General features: G+C 40.3%; 1 protein-coding gene across 1 annotated transcript in view; it reads right to left on the bottom strand.

Annotated features, from left to right (window-relative positions):
- Window positions 1-21,691, bottom strand: part of LOC119651319 (scavenger receptor class B member 1) — a 98,037-nt gene extending 76,346 nt beyond the window's left edge. Inside the window, exon 1 of the mRNA XM_038054852.1 lies at window positions 20,787-21,691. Coding sequence (XP_037910780.1) covers window positions 20,787-20,976 — 190 coding nt within the window. The 5' untranslated portion in view covers window positions 20,977-21,691. The remainder of the gene's footprint in view (window positions 1-20,786) is intronic.
- Between the last annotated feature and the right edge of the window lie 3,229 nt (window positions 21,692-24,920).

The raw sequence follows: 24,920 nt of genomic DNA, 5'->3' as shown, positions 1-24,920 counted from the left end.
CGACGAGTGTAGCGCTGGGTGGAGCATAGCAGCTGTAGATGTGGATGCCCTTCACCTTCGCTCTGATGAAGCCCTCTTCCGGGTGCTCCATTATTTCCTGGAAGGCTTGTTCTCCACAAGTCCACAGCGCTGCTTGGCCCGTTTGGTCTTTGACCCAAACGCTACCACCGCGGTTTCGGTATGGTTCACTTAGTATGGCCACATCGATGTTTTTCTCGCGGATAGTTTGCGCGAGTAGATCCTGCGCCGCCTCGCAGTGGTTGAGGTTGATTTGTATCAACCTCATCTGCGATTTGTGCTAAGGGCTCTCCTGTATTCCGGGCACCTGCTGCCTGCCTGCAATGTGCCGATGGTCCACACCCTCCTTTCCTTTGCACAGTAGACAATTTGGGTCAGCTCCGCAGTCCTTGCTGATGTGGCCCTCCACTCCGCATCTCCTGCATTGCTTTGACCTGTCATTTGGGTTAGTGCATGACTTCGCAATGTGACCAAAGCCAAGGCATCTAAAGCACCGTTTTAACGCCACCTGTTCCCTAAGGCGACACATAACCCAGCCTATTCTCACTCTCCCTGCTGCTAACAGTTTGAGTGCGTTCTCCACTGGTAGGCTGATGATGGCGGTTTGTGTTCCCCCATAGGCTTTCCTTAGAGTTTTTACCGCTGACTCCTGTAGTCCGGCAAGATCGAACTGTTTCTCCAACGCTTCGCGAACCTCCTCCTTCGTCGTGATTTCATCTATATCTTTGCAGATTATAGTGATCTCCGGCCTGCTAGCTCTTATTTCAGCTTCCTGCCCTAAAGTCTTCCCGATTTGGCTTAAGAATTTGTCCGCGGTTACATCCTTGGATTTCTTAAGTTCCAACATAAGATCTCCCTTCTGCGACCGTCTAATACGGCTGACGTTGTCTCCCAAATTGGTGAGTTCGGGGTCTGCCTTCACTTTCCTGAGTATGTCGGCGTATGACCCTTCGCTTCGTTTGGAAATGAAAATCACCTCCGGTCTAATCTTCCTCCGATAGTTTCTTTTCCGCGGTTCTACCTTCCTCCAAGCTTCCGCATCCGCCTTTGAAGGTTCAATCCCTTTTCTCGAGGTAGCCACTGCAGTATTTTCCCTGGTAGCTTCAGACATAATTTTCATGAACTCCGCCTTTTTGGGAGTTGAGTCCTTTCTTCTTTTCGGGGTTTGCTGGCCTGTTGAGTCATTCAGCTTCTCGCGCAGCCTCTTCCCCGGTTTCTCCCCTTTTGTGTTTTGAACCGGCGTTACTTGAGTTGCCTGGTTCACTTTTCCAATCGGCGACTTCCCTACTCGTTCATCCTGGGCCTTGCCGTACGTCAAACGGATGTCTCTTATCATGGCCCTTATATTTTGGTGAATGTTCCTGCGCTCCTTTATGAACTCACACAGCTCCATGATCTTTTTACCGAGGGCAGTAAAGGCAGCTCCAGACTGATCATTGTCCAAAACATCGCTCGGGTGAATCGGCGTCAGCGATTCTTCCTCATCGAAGACTCCCGCTATACGCTTCCCACTGGGGGTAGCGATCGTGGGGGCTTGTGCCCGTGTGGGAGGGGATCTGCGAAAAATCGAGCTCCTTCTGAACGGATCCATCACTGGAGCCAGTTCAAGTTCCTCCCGTACGCTTGTAACATTAGATGCCACAGTAGCCAAGGTTCCCACTACTGAGGCACTGCGGTCGTTGGATATCGACGGCCGGGAGCCCGCTTGCTCACTCCCAAAAACCGCCGGCACTGGGTTTCCGAAGCCCTGCACCGTAACTTCATTCTTCTTCTGCTCCTCCATGTTTGGTTTTATTTCTGGGTATCCTTCCCATAGCCAATTTTTATCCACGGGTGGGCGTTTACTTCCCACCTACCCGGCCTGCGCATAAACATGCCCATACACGCACATCTCCGGATGCGTGCATGTGCATGGCCATGACACATTCGCCGAGCATTCCCTTATCCGCACGAAGGGACGCGCCTGATGGGAGATTTGGCAACTCCACACAGGCTGTGGGTATATAAAACTATAATAAGAGCTGTGCTACCTATACTACGTCTGTGAACCATGGACCCTGACACAAACTTCTGAAAAACTATTCGAGAGGAGGGTCCTAAAGAGATTAATTTGAATTAACAAATGGCAAATAAGATTAAACCATGGGTTATATCAAATATCGAATAATCAATTTTCGGAAGTTGCAATGGGCTGGATACGTTGAACTTTCCATATATACGACACTCAGATACGTAAAAGGGTATTCTAAGGGGGAATAGAAGGACGAAGACCGGTAGGAAAACCTTGAAAGTGTTGGGCAGTATCTGTTGATGAAGACAGCGCATCACTGCACGAATTTTGACATTAATGGACGCGATCGATGAATTGAGATGGTTGGAGTAAAGACATCTTGAAGCCCAAGGAAGGTTGAGTTTCCTTCAAACTTCCCAATTATGCCTTATATTATTCGTTATACTGGTACTCAATTTTAAACTTCCAGGATGAACTTTAGTTTTTTGCAAAATTTTTAAAATATGGCAATATACCATTATTAACTTTATTTGTGTAGTTATCAGGTGGCCGAAGTATAAGATTATCCGAAACAAACAGCAGAATTAGCTATCATAGATTGGTTGGTTTTCTTTTACCCGAAAAAAAGTGGTACCAATCAAATCATACCTCACGCTAAAAAGATTATTTTTATAGAATAATAATCAAGTATTATGCCAAACATAATTCTCTTGACATTTTAAATATCAAGTCATTTATATTGCTAATGATGATAAGTCGATCCCATAGTATCAAATGAATTGTAATTCTTGGTTAAGGTATTCAAATTCCTACATCCAAGTAACAATATTCTCGTTGTTTTCAGATACAAACAGTCTCAGGAAATAAATTGCCAATCTGAATGCAAACAGCAGGTATGTTGTAACCAGATCTCTAACCCCTCTTTCAAGACGATAACATTTGGGATCAGTCATTCCGAAATAAACAACTATTTTGATTTCCACTCATTCTAAACTGGGCAAAAAATCTCCGATCAATATAAAAAGTCGCAAAAAAACACACTTTCGACCTTGCGTGGAGGCACATATCAATTCATTGTGGATATAAATATCTTTTTTTAATATTAGCATTTACGCCGCCGTTAAATCACCCGCCAATATAATACTCATTACTTCTTCTTGAAGCGATTCTGAAGTACCGCATTCTTTTCCGCGGTAGGTATTCATGCTTCGAAAATTATATGCAGACAATGTGACAGTTTATTAGTCATTTCGAAATTCTATTGCATATAAAATGTAATTTTTGCAAATTATCTTGAATAATGCATAGTGAAATTAAAGTATCTTGTAATGTTTTCAGAGTCTTAATTCATTTTCAATTTATGCATCCTAGCTAAGTACTGTTTATGGCATGATTGACACTTAAAGTTGTAACGTTTGTCCATATTTACATTGTTTTTAAGGTTTTGTTTGCAAAACAAATCTGTCTGTCTGTCTATCTGTCTTTATTTTTTTTGTATGGATGGAGGTGGAAATCTTACAAAGACACTGCTGCAATAGGTTGCAGCAGCATGTGGGATTCTCATGCACTAAAACCACCCCCACTTTCTCCTACTTCCTTCTCCGCGGAACCGCCGCAAAGCATTACTTCGCGGGGTGGACTGCGCTTTAAGCGAGCAAGCCTTCCGTTCTTCGCGTCCTCCTTGCGCGCTCCGCTCTTCCAAGTTCCTCCTGTATTCTTTTGATTGCGGAGTTCACCGCACACTAGTTTCCCTCCGACTTCAACATTTCCCCGACGATGTTCTGCAGGCTCAGGTTGGTTTGCAGGAAGTCTTCCAGACTCCTCCTTTCTGAGAAAAATCGTGGACAGTGGAACATAACATGCTCCGAGTCCTCAGGTGTGCAACCACATTCAGGACAAAAGGGATTCTCCCCCCATCCAGCCTGAATTGGTGCAGGTACTTTCTGTAACTACCATGTCCTGACAGGAATTACGTCAGATGGTAGTTAATCTCCGCGTGTCGTAGCTGGATCCACTCCTCAATACGGGGAATCAAAATGTGGGTCCAGGCAGCCCAGTCCCCCCGTTGCTGCCAATTCTCCAGCGACTCTCGCCTTGCTGCCTTTCGTTATTCTGCATCCTTTTCAGGTCGATTCATTTTCCTTTTCTTGTAGAGGCAGCGTGTCTTACTTACCAGAATGTCTATCGGGATCATTCTCGCAATAACACACGCTGCCTCGCCTGATATTGTTCTGAAGGCGCTGCACTCCCTTAGCGCCACTAAGCGGTAAGTCATATTTATCCTCCTCCGATTACTCTCAAATGCTAGTGCTTCCTCCCAAACTGATGCCCCGTATAATAGTGTGGAGCGAGCCACTCCGGCCACAAGTAATCTGCGATTATATCTTGGGCCTCCAATGTTAGGCATAATCCGCGCTAATGATACGCTGGTATTTGTCGCTTTCTCACAAGCATAGTCCAGATGTCCCTCGAAATTGATTTTAGTATCAATTATCACCTCTAGGTATTTGATAACCGGTTTCGAAGTGATGACGTGACCATCAACACGAATATTAACCGTATTCATCTTCCTACGATTAGGAATCAAGACCTAGAAGAACTATCTCCAGCCACGCTTTTATGGCGCTAATGGTTTCATTAGCGTACATTTCAGCGTCTTCAGGTTGTTTCGCGACAACAACCACAGCTAGATCGTTTGCGAAACCGATTATCGTGGCCTCCTTTGGCACGGGAAGGACAAGAACCCCATTGTGCATGACGTTCCACAGGAGAGGACCCAACACTGAGCCCTGCGGTGACATGACCTGCTTGGATCCCTAATCCGTACCAAAGTATCCTCTCCAAAAGGTAACTGTCGAAGAGCTTAGTCAAATAACTAGGGACACCCGTTTTAGCCAGTGAGCGTTTAATCCACTCACAACTTGCGGAATTGAACGCATTTTTTATGTCCAACGTCACCACGGCACACCATTTTCTAGACGAGATCGCGTCTCGAGCCAGCTTCAAAACAACGTCTACAGCGTTGATCGTTGAGTTAGCTTCATGAAATCCAAATTGTCGCTCAGATAGTCCATCCTTATATTCAATGATAGGGAGCAGTCTTTTGTAGATGACCCTTTCTAGCATCTTTCCTGCTGTGTCGATGAAGCAAATCGGTATGATTATGGGTGTCCTGGGTGCTTATTTGGCTTCGGGAGTAAAACTAGTTTTTGTCTCTTCTACCGGTCGGGGAAAACTCTTTCTACCATGAATGTTTCAAAAACGTTGATAAACCAGTCGGGTCTGATCTTAACAGCGAGTTTAAGAGTTCTATTGTGAACAGCATCCAGGCCGGTTGCTCTGTTATCACCAATTCTCCGGCAAATTTACGCAAGTTCCTCCTCAGTTACCGCAGGTATGGTGTAGACATCCAATGCTTGCTTGTATTGTTTGCGCTCCCCTTTATCCGGGGGGAAAAACGCCATCACGATATCAAGCAGAAGATGCCCTGATTTCCAGCTTCACGGGAACGCACATTGACGCATGACCCATATTCGACCTGGAGGAAAATCGCCTGGTGGTCGCTGTCAGTATAATGCTCACTGACAAACCATGTCATTCTCCTCGCCAATGTGGTACTCACATATGTCAGATCGACTATTGAGCCCAACCCTGTCCCACGAAAAGTGGAATGCTGGTATGAATGCTGAGCCTGCACTCAATATAAATCAGTACCGCTGTGCTTGCATGGCGGGGCTCTGATTGTGGTCCCAAAATCAATCCATGTCCGAAGAGGACCGTGGGATTATGCCTACACGGCAGGTACTCACGTTAAATCCTCCCAGGACTTTCATCCAAGACTAGCATACGTGGCATTCCTTGGAATTATGCTATCGTTGCGCTTGGTGGAGCATAGCAATTATATATATAGATACCAGCCATTTTTGCCCTGACGAATCCAACTTCTGGAAACTCCATCACTTCTTGAATGGCTTGATTTCCACACGCCCATATTGCCGCCTTGCCATTTGCAGTCCAGGCACCGTTATTATTATTGCGATAAGGCTCGCTGATTATGGCAGTTTCGATTCCCTTTTCATGATGTTCTGCGATAGAAGGTCTTGCGTTGCCTCGCAGTGGTTGAGGTTGATTTGTATCAACCTCATTTCTTTACTGTATTCAAGGCTCTCCTAAACACTGGGCATCTGCTGCTGCCTGCAACATGCCGATAGTCGACGCCCTTTTTCTCCTGTCCGTCTGTCTGCCTGTCACACGCACTTTTCTTAGAAACCGCTATATCGATTGACACAAAAGTTGGTGAGAAGGTGGGAACTGTGAATGCCCAGACATGCAGTGAGTAATATCCTTCTACGTTGAGATTTAGGGGAGGTCCCCATACATGCAAAAGGGGGTTGTAAAATTTTTTTCCACCGAATATAGTCATGTGGGATATCAAATGAAAGGTCTCGATTAGTACTTTTCGAAGTCGGTCTTAGTTTTGAGATTTGTTGAAAAGGCAGGGAGTGGGAGGGGTGGAAAGTGATGATTTCTTTAACGGACCCATTCTCAGAAACTACACAACCGAAAAATCGGAAGCCTATATGGTGCCCAGGCCACAAAATAGTCCCCATATCAATATCTATTCAAATTAAGTTAATAATAGTATATTACCATATTTCTGGGGAAATTGAGTAAAACCCCCTTAAGTTTATCCTAGAGTTATAAAAATGTATAGTAGTATAAAATGTAATTTGAAGCATATTATCCCCAACTTTAATCAAAATAATACTATTAGTAACAAAGTTGCAGTAGCTCAAAGATGACTTTGCCGTGTAAATTTACTCCAACTAAATATCAACATCACACTAAAGTGGGTAGTCAGACATGCTAAATGCATATACATAACGGGCTAGGTACAAATGGGATAGTTCTACACTCAAATATACTCACAGAAGAAGCAAACAAAACCTTTCACACCTGTGCCTCCGGTTTCCCGACTTGTTTTTTCAAAAAACCTGTACTTCTAGAAAACTTTTCAAGGACAAATTAATTTCACAGATACTCAATGGAAGAGCAAATGGAATTTAAATGAGAAATAAACAGAAAAGTTTATACTAAAGAACAACTGGACAATCGAGCATAAGCAACTTTTTTCCTTGGTTGAAGTTAATATCAGACAGATCTGAAACATATGACATTATATGCAAGGACATGAATAACTCTATCAGCTTAATACCGCCCGCCGAATTCGTTGATACTTTTTGAGAATATCCAGTATTCACCGAAAGGACAGCAATCAAAAGACCAAGACCAACCAACGCGTATAAACATTTTCAAACCTTCAATTAATTTATCACTTTCATTCTGTGCGTAATAGAACAAAAATGATATATAGCACAAGCGTTAGCAGGGAGCTCCTCCTTCGCGCAGAGTTCGTTAATTGAGGTTAATTTCACTAAGGAAGTAGCAAGATTTTAGGATCAAATTTATCCAACAATTTTGTTTCCGCCTTCTCGATGGCTTATTGTTTATATTTTTTTTCAAAACTTCTCCGGAAATTCTAAACCATTTATACCTTTAGATATTGTATTCTTACAAGAGAGTGTAACCGGTTTTATTATAAGTTTGTGAATATAGATTTACAATAAAATAATAAAATAAGTAAATGACATTGAAAAGTCTGGAAATCAACAAACATTTTATCATTTTACTTTTCCGTTTAGAACAAATCGAAAGATATTTGATTTGTATACGAATTTCTGATTTCACGAAAAAACTTGCTATGTATATTCGATCAATTTATCTGACATCTCTCAGTACCAGGAAGAGAATTTTAATTTATCTGTTTAAACTAGTTTCAATCAAATGGAAATTAATAAGCTCCGGACGTATCTATATCAGTTTCCTCCTAGCTTAAGAAGTAAGTGTGAAGCTACAAAGCAGAATAGTATGCGGCAGTGAAATAATTGGATAATGGTTACAATAATGTGAAATACCACAAAATGATTGATATGCATTTTACGATTCAATGGCAATGTTATTTCATACTAAATACATTCATAAGTAGCTATGAAGCGTTGATATTATACAAATTACGAATATGAAAGTGGTTTTTCTTAAGATTGTAGGCTCTTCGTAGTAAGAGACCTCAGTTTTTAGCTGACACGATTAAAACGGCTTTGTCGCTCTGGTGCACTATGGACATAAATGTTTATTTATGACTACCACCAGCTACATTGTGACCTTATCAATGCCAGCAGTTGTGCTGTATCTTATTTTTCTTTTTAGTTCATTGAACTACGGTTATGTTTATCATATGTATTTATAAATGAAAGACACTAAGATGATTAAGACAGCTTTTTCCTCCTGGTCAAGTTATTATTATCACTACTAATTGATTTCGATTTATAGAAACCCTTGAAAATGAGTGAAAAAGAAAAACTGGAGCTAACTCTTTTAATTAAGACGATTTACAGATAAAAAGTTATTGATTGAAGTATACTTTTGAATATGCCTTCTGCCCCTTGCGGGCTAATGTTATATTACATAATAAGAATTAGATATGTACTTATATATTCTCGCTGCTTCCGATTAATTTTAGTCTGTTTGCTTCCAGTTTCTCCTAATTCAAATCTCTCTTTCATTCTATTAAAACAATTTCAATGCCGACTAATCAGAGCTCCAGGATTGATTACTCTCTTCTTACAGAATTAGGGAGCAGTAATTTCCACTGTAATATTTGTGCATGATAGGATGATGGAAGGTTGAATGGTAGCATATCTTTCAGCGCGGTCGGTAAATTCGGCACTGCAACCACAACAATAGAATAATATTCATCATCATCAACCGGTATCTAGGCCTGCCTTAGTAGGGAAATGTAGACATCCCGGTTTTGCACCGAGATCTGCCAATCTCATATCTTTAAAAGCTGTCTGGCGTCTTCACCATCGCTCCGTCTCAGGAAGGGTCTGCCTCGTCTTCTTTTTGTACCATAGATATTGCCCTTATAGACTTTCCGGGCTGGATCATCCTCATCCATACGGATTCACGTAACCTATCATGGTATCATGGTCATGGTATCGCTCATAGATTTCGTCCTTATGTAGGCTACAGAATCGTCCATCATCTCCAAATTCTTCGGAGGTTTCCTCTCTCGAATGCGCCCAAGAGTTCGCAATTTCTCTTGCTAAGAACCGAGGTCTCTAAGGAATACATAAGGACTGGCAAGATCATTATCTTGTACAGTAAGAGCTTTGACCCTATGGCTTTTCGAACGGAACAGTTTTTGTAAGCTGAAATAGGCTCTGTTGGCTGACAACAACCGTGCGCGGATTTCATCGTCATAGCTGTCATCGGTTGTGATTTTCGACAATAGATAGGAGAAATTATCAACGATCCCAAAGTTGTAGTCTCCTATCTTTATTCTTCTCGTTTGACCAGTGCGGTTTGATGTTGTTCGTTGGTTGGTTTTCGTTGCTGATGTTGCCACCACATATTTCGTCTTGCATTCATTAATGTGAAGACCAAGATCTCGCGCCGAATGCTGAGGCTGGGTGAAGGTAGTTTATACGTATCGGGTCGTTCTTCCCATGATGTCGATATCGTGAGCATAAGCCAGTAGCTGGGTAGACTTAAAGAGGTTCGTGCCTCTCGCATTTACATCAGCATTACAGATCACTTTTTCCAGGGCCAGGTTAACCAGTACGCATATCCCTTTGTCTTAGAACATTGTTGATGTTGAATGATCCTGCTGCTTTAATCTGGCCTCGCACATTGGTCAGGGTCAGCCTAACCAGTATTATCAATTTCATCGGGATACCGAATTCTCTCATGGCCGTGTACAGTTTTACCTTGCCTATGCTATCATAGGCGGCCTTCGGTGAAAAGATGGTGCAACTGATATCCATATTCCAAAAGTTTTTTCATCGCTTGCCGCAGAGAGAAAATCTGATCTGTTGCTGATTTGCCTGGAGTGAAGCCTCTTTGTTATGGGCTAATTATGTTCTGGGCGTATGGGGCTATCCGAACTAGGAAAAGAGTGGAGAATATCTTATAGATGGTACTCAGCAACGTGATACTTCTATAATTGCTACACAGCGTGATATCTCCCTTTTTATCCATGGGACAGATAATGCCTCGTTGCCAATCGTCAGGCATTGATTCATGTCCCACACCTTGAGCATAGGTTGATAAACCGCTTGGTGAATTAGTCGCCTCCATACTTAACCGATTCGGCTGTAATTCCCCCGACCTATACTAGGTGGTGGCAGTATTTGTCCGTCGTCTTGGCGGAACCTCCAACTCGCCGATGTTCTGGTTGTTGAGCAGTTCATCAAAATACTCAATCAATCGCTCCAATATGCCCATTCTGTCGGAAATCAGAATTTCCATCTCTGTCTCAGCAGGATGAACATCGAGGTGTGTAAGGCTGCATCCTGTTGCATGTCAAACCACTCACTTTAATATGATATTAATACTTAGTATTTCGGGTTGCAGTAAACTTACACGGAAAAGACAACTTTGATCTACTGTAACTTTATTAGTAATGGTATGATTTTGATCAAAATTGGGAACTTAAGGGGGATTTCTAGTCAATTTCCACAAAAACATAATAATATTCTATCATTAACTTAATTTGAGTAGATATCGGAGAGTATTTTGAGGTATGTAGACGCAGCTTCATGATTTTTCATTTGGGTAATAGGTAGGAAGCAATCATTACTTTCGAACCCTCCCTCTTCTCTCCCCCCCCCCCCCCCCCACTTCCAGCCTTTCCAACAAATGTCAAAACTTAGACAGGATTCGAAAAGTATTAATCGAGTCCTTTCATTTAATAGCCAGCATATTTGGTCAAATAAAAATTCACACCCCCCTCCCCTTTTTGAATGCATGAGCACCCTCTTTAAACTCAACAATATATATAACTGTGCATGTGTGGGTGCTCATAGTTCCCATCTTCTCACCAAATTTCGTGCCAATCGGCATAGCCGTTTCTAAGAAAAGTGCTGAAAAAATCCAGCTTGGAAAAAACTGATGGCTTCTGAACTTAAGTTAAGAACTCACTTGGGAAGAATGTCACAGTATGGACCTAAAAATATAAGGTCTATATACAGTGTAAGGATCTCGATGAAGTGACATCCAAAGGAGAAATTTTCACTGCCTTGATGGAACAGTTAAAGTTGCCTATGGGCAGACGGCCAGGAAAGTTCGAATCGAATGGGTTGTTTGCCGTCTGAGAGAGCAAATTTCTCTAAAGAAAAGCTTCAAGTGCCTCGCGTTTGGTCTGGTATGCATCAGTGGCATTGATTGGTCCGATCGATGCAGAAGGTGTGAGGAGAAAGGCCATATTGTCAAAGAATGCAATAGGGACCCCAAAAGCTTACGACGTCGCTCAGGATTTACTCAAGCAGACCCCTTACCAATCCGAGGTGGAAATTTCCATCGTTAGCGAACCCCATAAAAAACATCACGGTGGCGTATGGGTTACAGATTCGACTAGTAGAGCGGCGGTATAGACATGCGGTCGACAAGTCATACAATGTACTGGAAGTCAGACAGTCAGCGGCTTTGTGTTGGCGAAAATAAACGATGTTACGCCCCACCAAGTCTGACACTGTTCGCATTCGAGGAAATGCTTGACAGTCTTGTTCTCGATGCAAGGGGTCGTAGTCCAAAGGTGATCGCTGGTGGTTTCAATGTTTCAGCCCGTGAGTGGCGTTGCAGAGAGACAGATGCAAGGGGCCGCAGCTTATTAAACGGACTATCAACGAAGTTTATGTAAACACCTTTCTGCCTCAATCGTGGCACCTGGTATGTCGCCGTCAGCAAGGACTACACTACACTATGGGCAGAGTCACCGGGCAGAAGCCCATCATGCCCGAAACCGAGAAAGAAATCACGCTGATCTGCTAAAGCTCTGGATGAGCAGACCTTCATAGAAGTGTGACTAGATCAACCCAATAAAGCAGGCGCCTCTACGGAAAGAGCGGTGTTTGTCCCCAATGCATCGCTGAAAGATTTGTCGCGTCCATGCCTAGGAGGTACTCATTCCCCAGTAGAAGACCAAACTGCTGGTGGAATGATGAATTGGCCAGCCTTCGATCAGCCTGCCATCGAGTGAGAAGAGCGGCTCAGAAGGCTGTAGGTAGAGTCAATGAGGGCAAAAAGAGTGCGCCAATAGGACAGCCCGCAAAACCCTCAAACTTGCCATCCAGCGAAGCAAGAGGAAATGCTTTAAGGAGCTGTACTCAGAAGCGGACGTAAACCCGTGGGGGAGTGCATACAGAATCGTGATGGGACGATTCAGAAGCCGTTCCTCTCCGTAGACCACGTGTCCTACCGTCTTGCTGAAAATCATCCAGGGTTTATTCCCCCAACAAGAGGAAGACACCTACACATTCGATCCGGCCCTGAATGTGACGGCAATTCCGCCAGTCACCAGAGACGAGCTGCTGGAAATCTGGGGTAGAATAGGAGACAATGATGCGTCGGAGCTGGATGGAGTACCGAATAAGGCCCATAATTCAGATCGGACTTGTTCACTGAGTCGTTTGGAGCGTACATGTCCAAGGATATGCTTCCAGCGACATGGAAGCGGTAGAATTTGGTAGTCCTTCCTAAGCCTGGTAAATCTCCAGGGGAACCATCCTCATACAGACCCATACGTCTTTTGGGCACTGTGGGTGGGGAAAATGTTAGAGCGGATAACCTATAATAGATTACACTGGGCTGTTAAGAGCCAAGGCAGGAAGGAGAGGGTAGTACCAGCATTGCATTCAACTCGGCCGATTGGAATCTAATACGCAAATCCCTAGCGAAGGTTGGTATTCGCGCCTATCTCGTTGCGATCGTGGATAGTTATTTAGCTGAAAGGAGGCTATGGTATGACACCGATGACGGACCCCAGGAGTACGTTGTTTCCGCGGATGTCCCATAGTGTTCCGTATTGGGCCTACTACTGTGGAGCATCATGTACAACGATGTACTTAATCTTCGCTTTCCGGAAGAAGCCGCGGCGATGGGTTAAGTCGACGACAGGACGCTCAGTTATAGACAACACGTGCAGTATGTTTGCGACAAATTATCCACTGCTAGTATTGCCTTGGCAAGGGTGATGCTAAACGTGCAGGGCCGCGTTATACCTCTAGGTTGCTTATAGCCAGGGTGATTACCTCAAGTATGTTCTATGCGACCCCATTTTGGAGGGAGACGTTACAAATGTCAGTTAACACTAACAAACTGAATGCAGTCTGCAGGAGGACAGTACTGAGGGTATGCTCTGCTTTCAGGACTGTCTCAGATAATGCAGCATTCGTCATCTCGGGAATGATGCCGATTGACATTTTTGGCAGATGAAAGGGCGAACATAAACAACGCGAGGACAATCTCTCCCTTATCGCAGACGAAGAACGCTGAGAGAGAGATTCATAAAAATAGCCGTGGGAACGCTTAGGAAAAAGTCCAAGGTACATCAAGGAGCGACTCGAGAGACGACTCTGTGAGATTAATTATAATCTCACCCATTTTCTCACGGGGCACAAAGGATCTCGCCAATACCTGCATAGGTTTAAACTGGAGACTTCACCCGATTGTCTAAATTGCGATGGAATCCCAGATGACCCAGGCCATGTGTGTCCACACCAAGGTTTTTTGAAAATTTCCACCAAAATAGACAGACAGACATTGAACTGATTTTAATAAGGTTTCGTTTTACAAACAAACCCTTAAAAACAACTAACAGACGAAGTTTCTTAGAGTAGAGCTGTTCTCACAAAGCTTGATAGTCCCATAAGGCCATTGGCACGTGGAAAGTGAGGGTGAGGCGAGAATGACTTCAATAGGAGGAAAGTCGGAGTGATTTCGTGGATAAGTTTCTAGGACCAATCACGACGACACGACTGGAAGTGTTCTCCTGTTAATGAAAATAATTTTAGGTTAATTTTTCCCACACCCAATTTCTGCCATATCGCAACATCATAAATCCTTACCAAATCCTTAACAAAAATTCACTCCAAACAAAGAGTGCATTGCTACCATTGAGACACGCCTTCACCTGTGCTTTGTTTCTGCGTGTCAACTGTCAAAAAACTCATTCATTACTATAAGAAAAAGTATACCAGCGCGCCATCCATACATATGGAGAGTGGTAGTTGCAGGTATTCTGCAATTTGCATGAAAAACCAGTTGTTTAGTTTTGCATTAAATAATTTTCAAAATTTTCAAAAGGAGTTAACAAAAATACAGGTTTGCTATTTTTTTTAATTTGAAAACTCAAAACTGGTGACGTCAATTTTGCAGTCATTACCTAACGAACTAAGATATATTAATTCAAAAAGGTTTTAAATCTATTTATAACTTTATATGTTAAATAGAATTGCTCGTATTTTTGTGTCAAGTTATCAAGTTTATCCCCTGAATCTTAAATTAAATAAATTATTATATTAGAAAAAGTTTCATCACATTTACCAATGGAAAGGTTACTGTTCTTAAAATGGAGATGTTCACGTGAACAGCAAGGTTTCCAAAAAAAGATCTAAAATTTCCATTTTTATTAAATATAGAAATACGTATAAATTTAGAAATGCAGGCTTTTCAAAATTTCCAGACATTTAGCCGAATGGAATAGATTCAGTTAGTGACGCACCTTTCCTAATTACTAAATGCGGGCATTAATTTTTCGATGCGAAACTAACTTAGTTCGCGTGCTTTAAATATATAAATGAGAACCGTTTGGTAAAAAAGACATGGAAAAAAAAGATGAAAATTCCCATTATTGTTGCATGATCATGAAAATTCATCTCCAAGTTCAAATTATAGAAACGATTAGAAGTGATATAATATTTGAAAAGCAAGAACCTCTCTAATTGCATGATTTGAAGCCGCTGCTGTTAAAGAAATTATTCTACATATTAATAAAGGTGAGAGCAAATTACGAAGGTTTAATTTAATATAATTGTTTGATATTTATTTGTCTTTGGCTGTCTTTGGCTGGACACAGTTTCATTTGTGTAATTAAACTTTTTATTCATGTATTAATTTAACTTTGTTTGATTAGGTAAACGATTTTTAATTTTTAATGGTGGGAAACGTTTGTAGGCTGAACATTATTCTAGACAGACTGGCAGCTTGAATAGGTGCTTCATTGCAATACTGCTATTGTTATACATATAGATATATATATTAGATAATAAGCATTTGTAGGATAAACTAGCAAGATCCGGTTAGTCGAACTCTCGCTTTTTGAAAACTCCTGATGTGTGTGGAAACCAGATTTATTAATTTTTATTATTTCCAAACCCTTAGTTAACATCTTTGAGTGATAACAGAACCTTAAAATGCTTCTGCTCGACAATGTGTATTGAACAAGATGCAAACGAGCATACTGAGAAACTCCAAGAGTAGACTTCGACCACCTATGAGCTCAGGCCTCAATAGACTAAAAGAGCATAGAAAATGTTATTTTGTGGCCCAGCCAGCCTTTTACCGCTCCCGAAAAATGAAAAATGAAGACGGATCACTGTGCCCAGAAAGGCATATTTTGCTCTTTCCTTTTTTCAACGTCAGTAAGGAATAATAACAAAAAGTTTCATGGTAGTATAGTGAGAAATGCCAATTTTAAAGAACTAATACAAATATGGTCCAGATGTTTCAAAGCTCGTCCATGCAAGCGAAAAGGGTCTCTAAATTATAAAGACGATTATGATTTTGTCCAGGGCAGAGGTTACTGGTAACAGCGTGATGACAGCCTCGTTTTAGTGGCCTACGTTGGGCGAAGCTGAAGTAATTTTTGTTTGGAAATGAGATAGCCCGGAGTCCGTAATCCACTTAATGGCAAAACCGACCAATTGCAGAGAAACTTCCTCCCACTTTTGTGGTCCATAGGCTCCTATCTTTGGAACACTCAAAATTCAAAAAATGTACAAAGGGCTACAGTTTCGCCCAGTGCAGAGACAACTGATCAAACTCGACGGAAATATAATTCGCACCCATGTATTTGCGGATTGATGTAAGGGAGTGAACAACAACTAGTAACCGTGAGGCATCATCTGATGGGTTACCTCTAGTATGGAAGAATCGTAGTTTGTCAGAATTTTTTTGTTTTTTAAATAGGAGCCCATGGACCAGAGAATTAGGAGCTTCTCTCCAATTGGTCGGGTCCGCCATCAAGTGGATCATGAACTCAGGGCTCCCCCAATTCCTAACAGAAATCTCTAAATTGACTGCTGGTATCAACGATTGCATTGGCGCTACATCCTGATAATAGATACCACAAATCCGAAAAAAACTCAATTTGAAGGACTTCATTTTCCGGTTGCCACAATATGCTTTTTCGTCAAATACTCGAACATCGCTAACAAAGTCTGCGTGTAACAATAAACTATAGTAATGAAAACGAACTCTTCCACCCTAACGAACTTCAGCATATAAACTTGGCAATGAACTGTAGTCGAAAAACTGCTGAACTACATATCATATTAACGAAAATTACACCAGCAGGTAGCAATGCATGGTTACTTTTAACGCACGCCTTCACCTTTTGGAAGCTAACAATCCACCATGGATCTATATATGCTTACTCTACTTTAATTATAATACGTTGCTTCGTACTTTGGTATGAATTTCACGGAAGAAAGAAAAATCAAATAAGCACTACACACTACGCTGAGTAGTGGCAACGGATTTTCTTCTCTTCCATAGATAAGTACTATCCATCCGTTTACGACAAACAGAGGCTATATTCTATTTGTTCCTTTTCATCGGTGACATCGACTCCGAGAGAGGGGACAAGAGGAATATTATTGTTGTTGTCACTTTTATTGGTCGGATTGCATTAAATATCTGGATCAACAGCTTATATCTGAGCCTCTAGAATTCTTTATATCGATTGATTTCAAGGTATATATCTTCTATTTCATTTGAGGATTTCTTCTTTAATAAAATTTGTCGAATTTTGGTAGGCCGGCAACCAGGGTCATAGGGAGAATCTTCGGACGGAGAACGAAAATTATAAGGCTGTAAAAAAAGCCCCAGATCTGAAAGAAATCACCTATTTCCATCCAACTTTACTCGCGAAATCATTGAGTCGTCATCGACTCAAAAACCAGTATCCGGTCTAGACCTGCCTTAGAACTCCAGACATCCCGGCTTTGTACCAAGGTTTACCAGTTCGATATCCCTAAAAGCTGCCTAGGATCTTGGCCTACTACATCGCTTTATCTCAGACAGGGTCTGCCACATCTTCTTTTTCTACCGTAGATATTGTCCGTGTAGGCTCTCCAGGCTAAATCACTCTCACCTATAGGTATTAAGTGGCACGCCTACCGCAACATATTGAGCCAGATTTTATTTATAAATTTCGTCGTTATATAGGCTAGGAATCGTCCCTCCTTTGATAACAGGCCAAAGGGAAAATTCTTCTCTCGATTGCGAATAAGAATTCACAACGTTTTTTGCTAAAAACTCAAGTCTTCGAGGAATACATGAGGACTGGTAAGATCAGTGTCTTCTACAGGAAAACTATGGTAGAACGCTTTGAGCGGACCAGTTTTTGAACGTTGAAATAGGCTCCTCCTCTTTATAACCGATATCAAAACTAGTATCAGTTTTGAAAAGAAAGGCCTTTCTTTTGATACCTCACTTGGCTATATTCAGTGAAAAAAAGCTAAACCCATTTTTTTCCCATTTCTGGGAAAAGTGCATTTGACATACAGACAAGGTTTTGTTTTCCCCACCACCTTTCCCAAGGGCATAATTCTTGAACTGTGAAAGGACCGAAAACAGGAAAAGGAAACTTATATCAATGCCTTTTTGAGTTAAGGTGCGCAAGTCACCGATGACTCTGGAGTAGTTTTTTATTACGAAATGGCAATAGTTCGGTTGACTGAACGACTCCCTGAACGAAATGCCCGGAGTATCCGGAGCTTTCCCCCAGTCTAATATTAAAGAAGTGAAGGGATCTCTTGACGAAAATCTATACAAGTTTTTACCAAAATAAAATTCAAAATTTTTTTTTGAAAATCAGACCTATTTCCATAGTGTGGGGTTAACCACAATACAAAACAAATGCTGTATATAAATCAGGTTGTGAAATGTTCAAAAAGCTCAATAAAAGGGAACTTCACGTGTGCTCAAATCTTCAAAGCCAGTATGTAGCATTTACCAAGGATAGCAGCTCCTCAACCTTGCAACTATGGATCTCTTTGAGGTCCTTAAAGTCTTACCTGGCTCATACTAGAGCTAGGCAATTGCAAAGGAAGTGCCTAAGAGTTTCTCGCTCCTTTTCTGTAGTACGAATTGTAGGGTATGTCAAGTCTGACGGCATGGTCACCTGAAGGCGGATGCCCCGTGTACACCGCTGAATTACTGTACGCACTCAAACGTATCTGACCCAGAAACCCTCGCATTCGGGTCTTGAGGTAGTGAAATCAGCGAGTGGTAAGAAGTGCGAGTAAATTCCACCCCTGACAGTCACCAGCAAGATGCCATCTGCGCTCACGGAGGGACTGCCAAGAGAAGAACCCCCTTTGGCCAATCCGTCAGTCCGATAGTTTCTCCCTATGTTGTTATAATCGTAAACCCAGAGGAGAGTGACTTTCAGCGTGCCGCCCACTATTCAGCGCGTTCCTACATTGCCGCAGCAGCTTAGAAGGCGTCACCACTAGTACAAAGTCCGTTTGCTCTACTGGTCCATTGAAAATACCCAGAGTTCCCAAAGTACTTTTTCTAGAATGTTATTGTGGCAGTAGGGCTTCGCTGTGCGACATTCGACTTCACGTAGTCTGACAGCACTACACGTTACACTTTATTTAATATGGAAGCCTACAGGCGAGTGAGTGAGGTGCAGTAGTACATTGAGAACATCTGCCGGGCAGGACTATAGAGTAGCACCTGCACACGCGGTTCTTTGAATCCTATTAAGCTTGGTTCATAATAGAACCGTTTTTGGCATGAACCACGGCTGGGAGTATCCAGGTAACCTTTCTCGGACGAAGACCCCATTTTCTTATGAAGATCCTCTTTCAGACGTAGAAGGCTACACAGGCTTTCTTAGCCTTCTGTTCTACGTTTAGTCTCCAATTTAATTAAGGTTCCACGATCCCAGATCGCAGATATCTTACATTAGAGAAAAGAGCGAATCTTCTTTTATTTAGCCGTGGAAGGTGGAATTTTGGTACCCTTATCTTGGTAGTGCAGATGCTACTTTGTTTAATAATTAGGGAGCCCTTGGTTCGCATCCACTTGATATTAGGTAAGACCGGACTGCAAGTCCGTTTTCTCTTTTTTGAAGCACTGAGCGCTTAACCAAAAATTGAGGTCCGAGAATCAAGAAGGTTTAAGTAAATTCCTCACCAATTAGTCCGGTTCAACTTCAAGTCGATGCGGTAAGATTCCCACCTTCTCCTCCTCTCACCATAATTGGTCTCTTAAAACTCAGTCAAGTTGGTGAACACAACCATCCTGAATGATGAAGATCCTTCTATAATATAGTCAAAACGCGACACGTGGAAGAGAAACAAACATTCCCTTATCTTCTCTGCAATTACCCGGTTTTGTCTAGAGGCAGATAAAAAACGTTAAATAAAACCATTTTCTAGTACCCCAAGTATTTTGCCAACCAAAAAGATTTAACCTTGATGGGGTGGACATGAAAGTCATCTCGATATTTTTTGTCATCCTCAGAGTCACAGATAGCCAGCAGCGCTTTCGACCGGATTTTTCGCGAATCTACTCTGAGTAAAACCGAAAATTTTTACGGCACCAAAGATAATACCATGCTGGAGATCCTAGACCCCAATCGACCACAACGTAGAACAAGTGAAACAAACAATTCTAAAAAGCCGTCAAATCACTATCAAAGAGGGTGGTAGTACCTTATCAGTCGGCTCGTGTTAAACATGTTATGCATGCAATCGTTGGCAGCAGTTTATGCGAAAATTGATAAAGAAGCAATGTCGCTATTATGTCGCTTAAAAATTACTCAATGAAGTCATTAACAATCCAACATTTCATAGAATGCTTAACGTCGAAGAGCTAAGATCCAAAGAAAATTGACAAATTTGATCAAATGTGGAAGTTCATTGTTTTCTTCGATCTTAGTGGAGCATTATGAGCTCCTTCAGTAAGGTCTCACAGCAAATGTGAAATATTCTGTGGAAATCGTAGTAGTCTACGAAAAACTTTTTAATTTTGGCAAAACCCTTCGTGGAAAGTAGACTATGATTATGGTCTCGCTCACAACTCAGATACAAACTAGCATCTTTTTGATAGAAAATAAAACTGTCCTTTTGATTTATGGATATGGAATCATGAAGTTTTTCATTGTCGTTGCTAAAGATAACCAAAAAGCGACGTTTTGTGTGTGAATGAGCTTAAAACCATACCAAAAAATGAACTCGAAGGCGAAATTCCTACAATTATACATGTACTTCAATATTACGGGAGTCATTCTTATTCCCGATTGATTAACCGTAAACGTCCTTTGGATAGATTCCTCCAGGAAAATTACTTTCAGACACTATGTATGATAGGCCAAATTGAGTGTCAATCGGAATCATAAGGAGGATGTCTAATACTCGTCGGCCATTGTATAATTTTGCATAGATACATAATATAGAAATCTACCACTTTGCATAGATGCTATAAAAATCTAACCAGCATTCGAATTTTAAAACTCCTCCTTTTTTTCGTATTTTCTATTTTTTTAAACGTTCGTCAGTACAAGTTGTCAAACAACAGTTTTTCAGAACTACTAAAGAATATAACCAAAAAAGTAACTTACATTTAGGCCATCTTGTCCTCTTTCCAGTCTTACGTTCACTGAAAAATGAATCTACAATAGCGAAACTTTGCGTAAGACTTTTTCTCGGGTGATATCTTTTACTTTGCCAATTCTGATCTAATGCAACACAATCATCTTTTTGACTTACTGCACTGTACCGTCGCGCAAACATATTCGGTAGTTCTTTCATTTTGATTATGAATAACTAAATACTAACTGAACAAAAATCACTAAACTAATAAAACTGTACTAATTCTTCATAAATAAATATTAATTTTAATTTATTCTTTTACCACAAATAGTTCACAGATTCAGTCAATTTTATTTTTTTTTATGCCTCGTTAATAATATATTAAGTAGACTTATGTTAAATGAATCACCAAAATTATATAATATCAATATCACATCAGTTGTTCGATAGGATTGCAAAATCGTTATTATGATAATATTCAAATTTCAGATACTTTCACTTTAAAATGTTCTTCTATATCCAAAAGAGAAGCAGAACGTCTTCTTATAAACAAGCACTTAACATTCAAATATTTGTCACAAGACAAACAATCGATATTATTTTCAAACTGCACCGACCCAGATATCCGTAACGGCTGCAATCTTTCCTTTTCAAATAATATCAAACATTTACCACTTGACGATGTAAAATATTAAACTTTTTAATAAAGTCTCAATTGTTCTTCATTTATATTCAATCACTCTTCGAAATATTAAATAAACTCCTTTTTTCTTAAAAAAGGCGCTTTATTTCAAACTTTATTTTATTTCGAAAGATTTATATCTTTTCTCAAGAGCCCGTGTGTTCAGTACTAATGTTCAGTTATGAATGAGTCTTTGAGGTGCTACCATCGACTTGACTATCCGCCGCCGATTAACTTAAGATCTAAATCGAGTGGTTATAACTGACATCGAGAGTATTCACTTAATGCATAGATAGCAGATACATATGGGATTTTTTTTATTGTATGAATCTCAATTTTGTAATCTCCAGTTCTGTTCAAAACAGGTGACGGTAGTTGCTGCCATCAGTGTTTTTCTTCATTGATTTGCGAGAAAATAACAACTCGAACAATCTTAATTATCCACAGACGCATGTTTATCTGATTGTAATGAGTATTGATCTCATGGATTATATATAATTATAATTTTTGAAAATAATCACATATGGATTGACTGGGAATTAATTCCTAGTTTGAATTGGATGAATGTAATATAATAGTTTTATCAATATGATTACACTTCGATAATCATCATAAAAAAAAACTCTTTCGTAATTTGAATACATGAAGATATAAGATACTTTTAATTAATTTTTTATATTTTCAAGTTTACTGTAGCAAATAAGAATCTAAATTGAAGACGATAATTTTTAAATAAAGAAGGTAACTTCTCTACAGACTCCTTTTTTGCTTTCCACCGTCTACCTACTTTTTGCAATCCTCCTTTATTTTAATTAAATATTTCGATTTATCAGTGAAGCTTTGCATCATGAGTTCCATCAAAACTATGTTGCTATATGACAAAAACTGATTAGAAACCCAAAAATATTTCATAAGGTTCTTGTAAGCATGACTTGCGTGTTTCTTATAAAAAGTAATAAAACATTTAAAGAGCAAACGCGTGCGGAGAATGTTAATCAACTAAAGATTTCCATGATTATAATTTAATATCGAAACGGGCATTTGATAATTTTATGAAAGTGGTGAAATTGTGGTCATTTTTTTGTTTTAGGCTATTGGGAGGATTTTGCGTGACTATTCAAAACTTTTTTTAATTTGAGGCCTGGAAACAGATGAAATCTTAAATTTGGTTATATCCTGTTTTCTTTATACAACCTCAATACGAAAAAAACAATAAAAAACACATTAAATACTCGTGGACAAGTACCTTATATCCACAAACAAAGCACTCGTGTTTGCGATGAACTCCTCTTCAATACGTCGTTAGAATTTGAATAAGAAAACAGATGAAAGCAAAACTTCATTGAAGAGAACCAATAAACAATGAAAAAAGTTAAGGAAGTTATTTCAATCCAGATTGGGGAAACATAAAAAATAAAAGGATAGTTTTGATGAATGAGTCTCGGATTAACATCAAAGGGGCAGCTTTTATATAGAAAATTTTGTGATTAACTTTCAAAGTGATGAGTACCTTGAATTCGTGGCTAATTCAATTAATAATAAATACATACATATATCCCGTGGAGCATATGTCCCCTAGAAGGTTTGGCAAAAGATAACATTTTCGAGAATTTTCACTTATTTTTCAGAATTACTGTCAGTACCACAACTTCTGGTATAAGTTTTTTTGTGATTCGAAATTTCAAATCCGGACACCACCAAAATAAATAAACGTGTTCAGAAAGGGGTTAAATAGGGTTGTATGTATTTTGTTTGATTTTTTAAGAAGAACGTATGTACCTTGCAAAGAAAATTAACGAAAAAGGATAAAATAAAATCCTTACTGAGGGCAAATTACAAAAAAACTCCACAACAAACAACAAAAAAAACTCCACTTCCGTAGACCAAATTGAAATCCAGACAGGGCTGAAAAATCGATGATGTTAAAAACTAAAAAACACGTACGAAAGGTTTTGTGTATTAGTACGTAACAAGGAATATATGCATATATTATGTGAGTGTACCCACTTTCGGTGAGATTGACATTCATAGTATTGAATTTGCAAAGAAGCAATAATTTGACGTATTATAACTTCGTTAGTAATAATGCGATTTCCACCAAACTTGACGATGAACTTAAGGGGGCTTTTGCAGCCAATTACTAAAAATTATAGTAATATACTATTATTAACTTTATTTGAACGGATGTCGTATTTCGGAGCCCAGGCACCATATAGTGCCAGCCTCCTGATTCTTTTTTGGATTTTCCAGTTGGGTAGTTTCTGAGAATGGCCCCCTGAAACAAACGATCATTTTCAATCCCTTGCACTCCCCACATTTCTAACAAATGTCAAAACCATGACCGACTTCGGAAAGTATTAGCCGAGACCTTTAATTTGATACTCCACGTGACTATATTTGATGCAAACAAATTTACACCCCCCTTTTGCATGTATGGTGCCCCCCTTAAATTCGTCGTAAAAGGATGTAACTCACTGTATGCGGGAGTGTTCACAGTTCCCACCTTTCTACCTTCTAATTTTCTGTCAATCGCTATAACGCTGTGACGGACGGACAGACAAACAGACAGTAAACCGATTTTAATAAGGATTCGTTTTACACAAAACCTTAAAAATACTAATCAACACCCCATATGGAAAGTTTTAGCATCATATACGGCCTTTATACTTATTATTCGAAAAGGCTTTCCAACAAGTATTTATTGCTGGAAATGAGACCTTCGCGAAGCCTATAATCGATATAATCACACAGGTTCTCAATCCGGGACCTTTCGCAGAAGGTGGAAGGGTATGATCCTTAAGTTTTCAAAGAGAGGGACCCGTTTTGAGTGTGACAATTGGAGGGGTATCTCCATGGCCCATGCCGACCCAAAGATAATAGTTAAAATAATCCTGGAATGCATTAAAGAACATTTCGCATGCTTGATCGACAGAGCAGACTGGTTTCCGCTCCGTATCCTCTTGCATTGACCACATCAGCATGCTACGGAGCATACTGAAACCGTACACGGAGTTTAAATCTTCGCAGCATTTTCTCCTCATCGATTTCCAGAAAGCTTTCGATAACAAGGAGTTTATCTAGAGTACTCTAACCAGGAAAGGTAAACTAATATGAATGATTGCCTTGGGCGATATTTTTCCTTTTATTGGCTAAATATATCTAATCTATACAAATACGTATTTCCGGGATAAACCGTCCCCTTCTTCAGTGTTTTATCTTCTAAAAAATTGACCTAACAGTTTGGCTGTTTATAGCTACTTCTGTGATTACAATATCTCAATTAAGCTTCTATTTTTCTCCTAGTCCTTCCAAAAATTCCACCAAGGTGAAAAAATTGTTGCCCATGTCCCTGTTTAGTCTTTTTTCGGGGGAATTTTCGAGATGTAGAGGCTCTTGTAGGAATCTAATCTGCTAACTTCGTTCACTTCTTTCAAAATATTGACGTTGTCCAACAACAAATGGTGTCCCTGCTCTATTATAT

Source organism: Hermetia illucens, chromosome 3, assembly GCF_905115235.1.
Source record: "Hermetia illucens chromosome 3, iHerIll2.2.curated.20191125, whole genome shotgun sequence".
Classification (NCBI taxonomy): Eukaryota; Metazoa; Arthropoda; class Insecta; order Diptera; family Stratiomyidae; genus Hermetia; species Hermetia illucens.
This window is presented reverse-complemented; position numbering and strand designations above follow the sequence as displayed.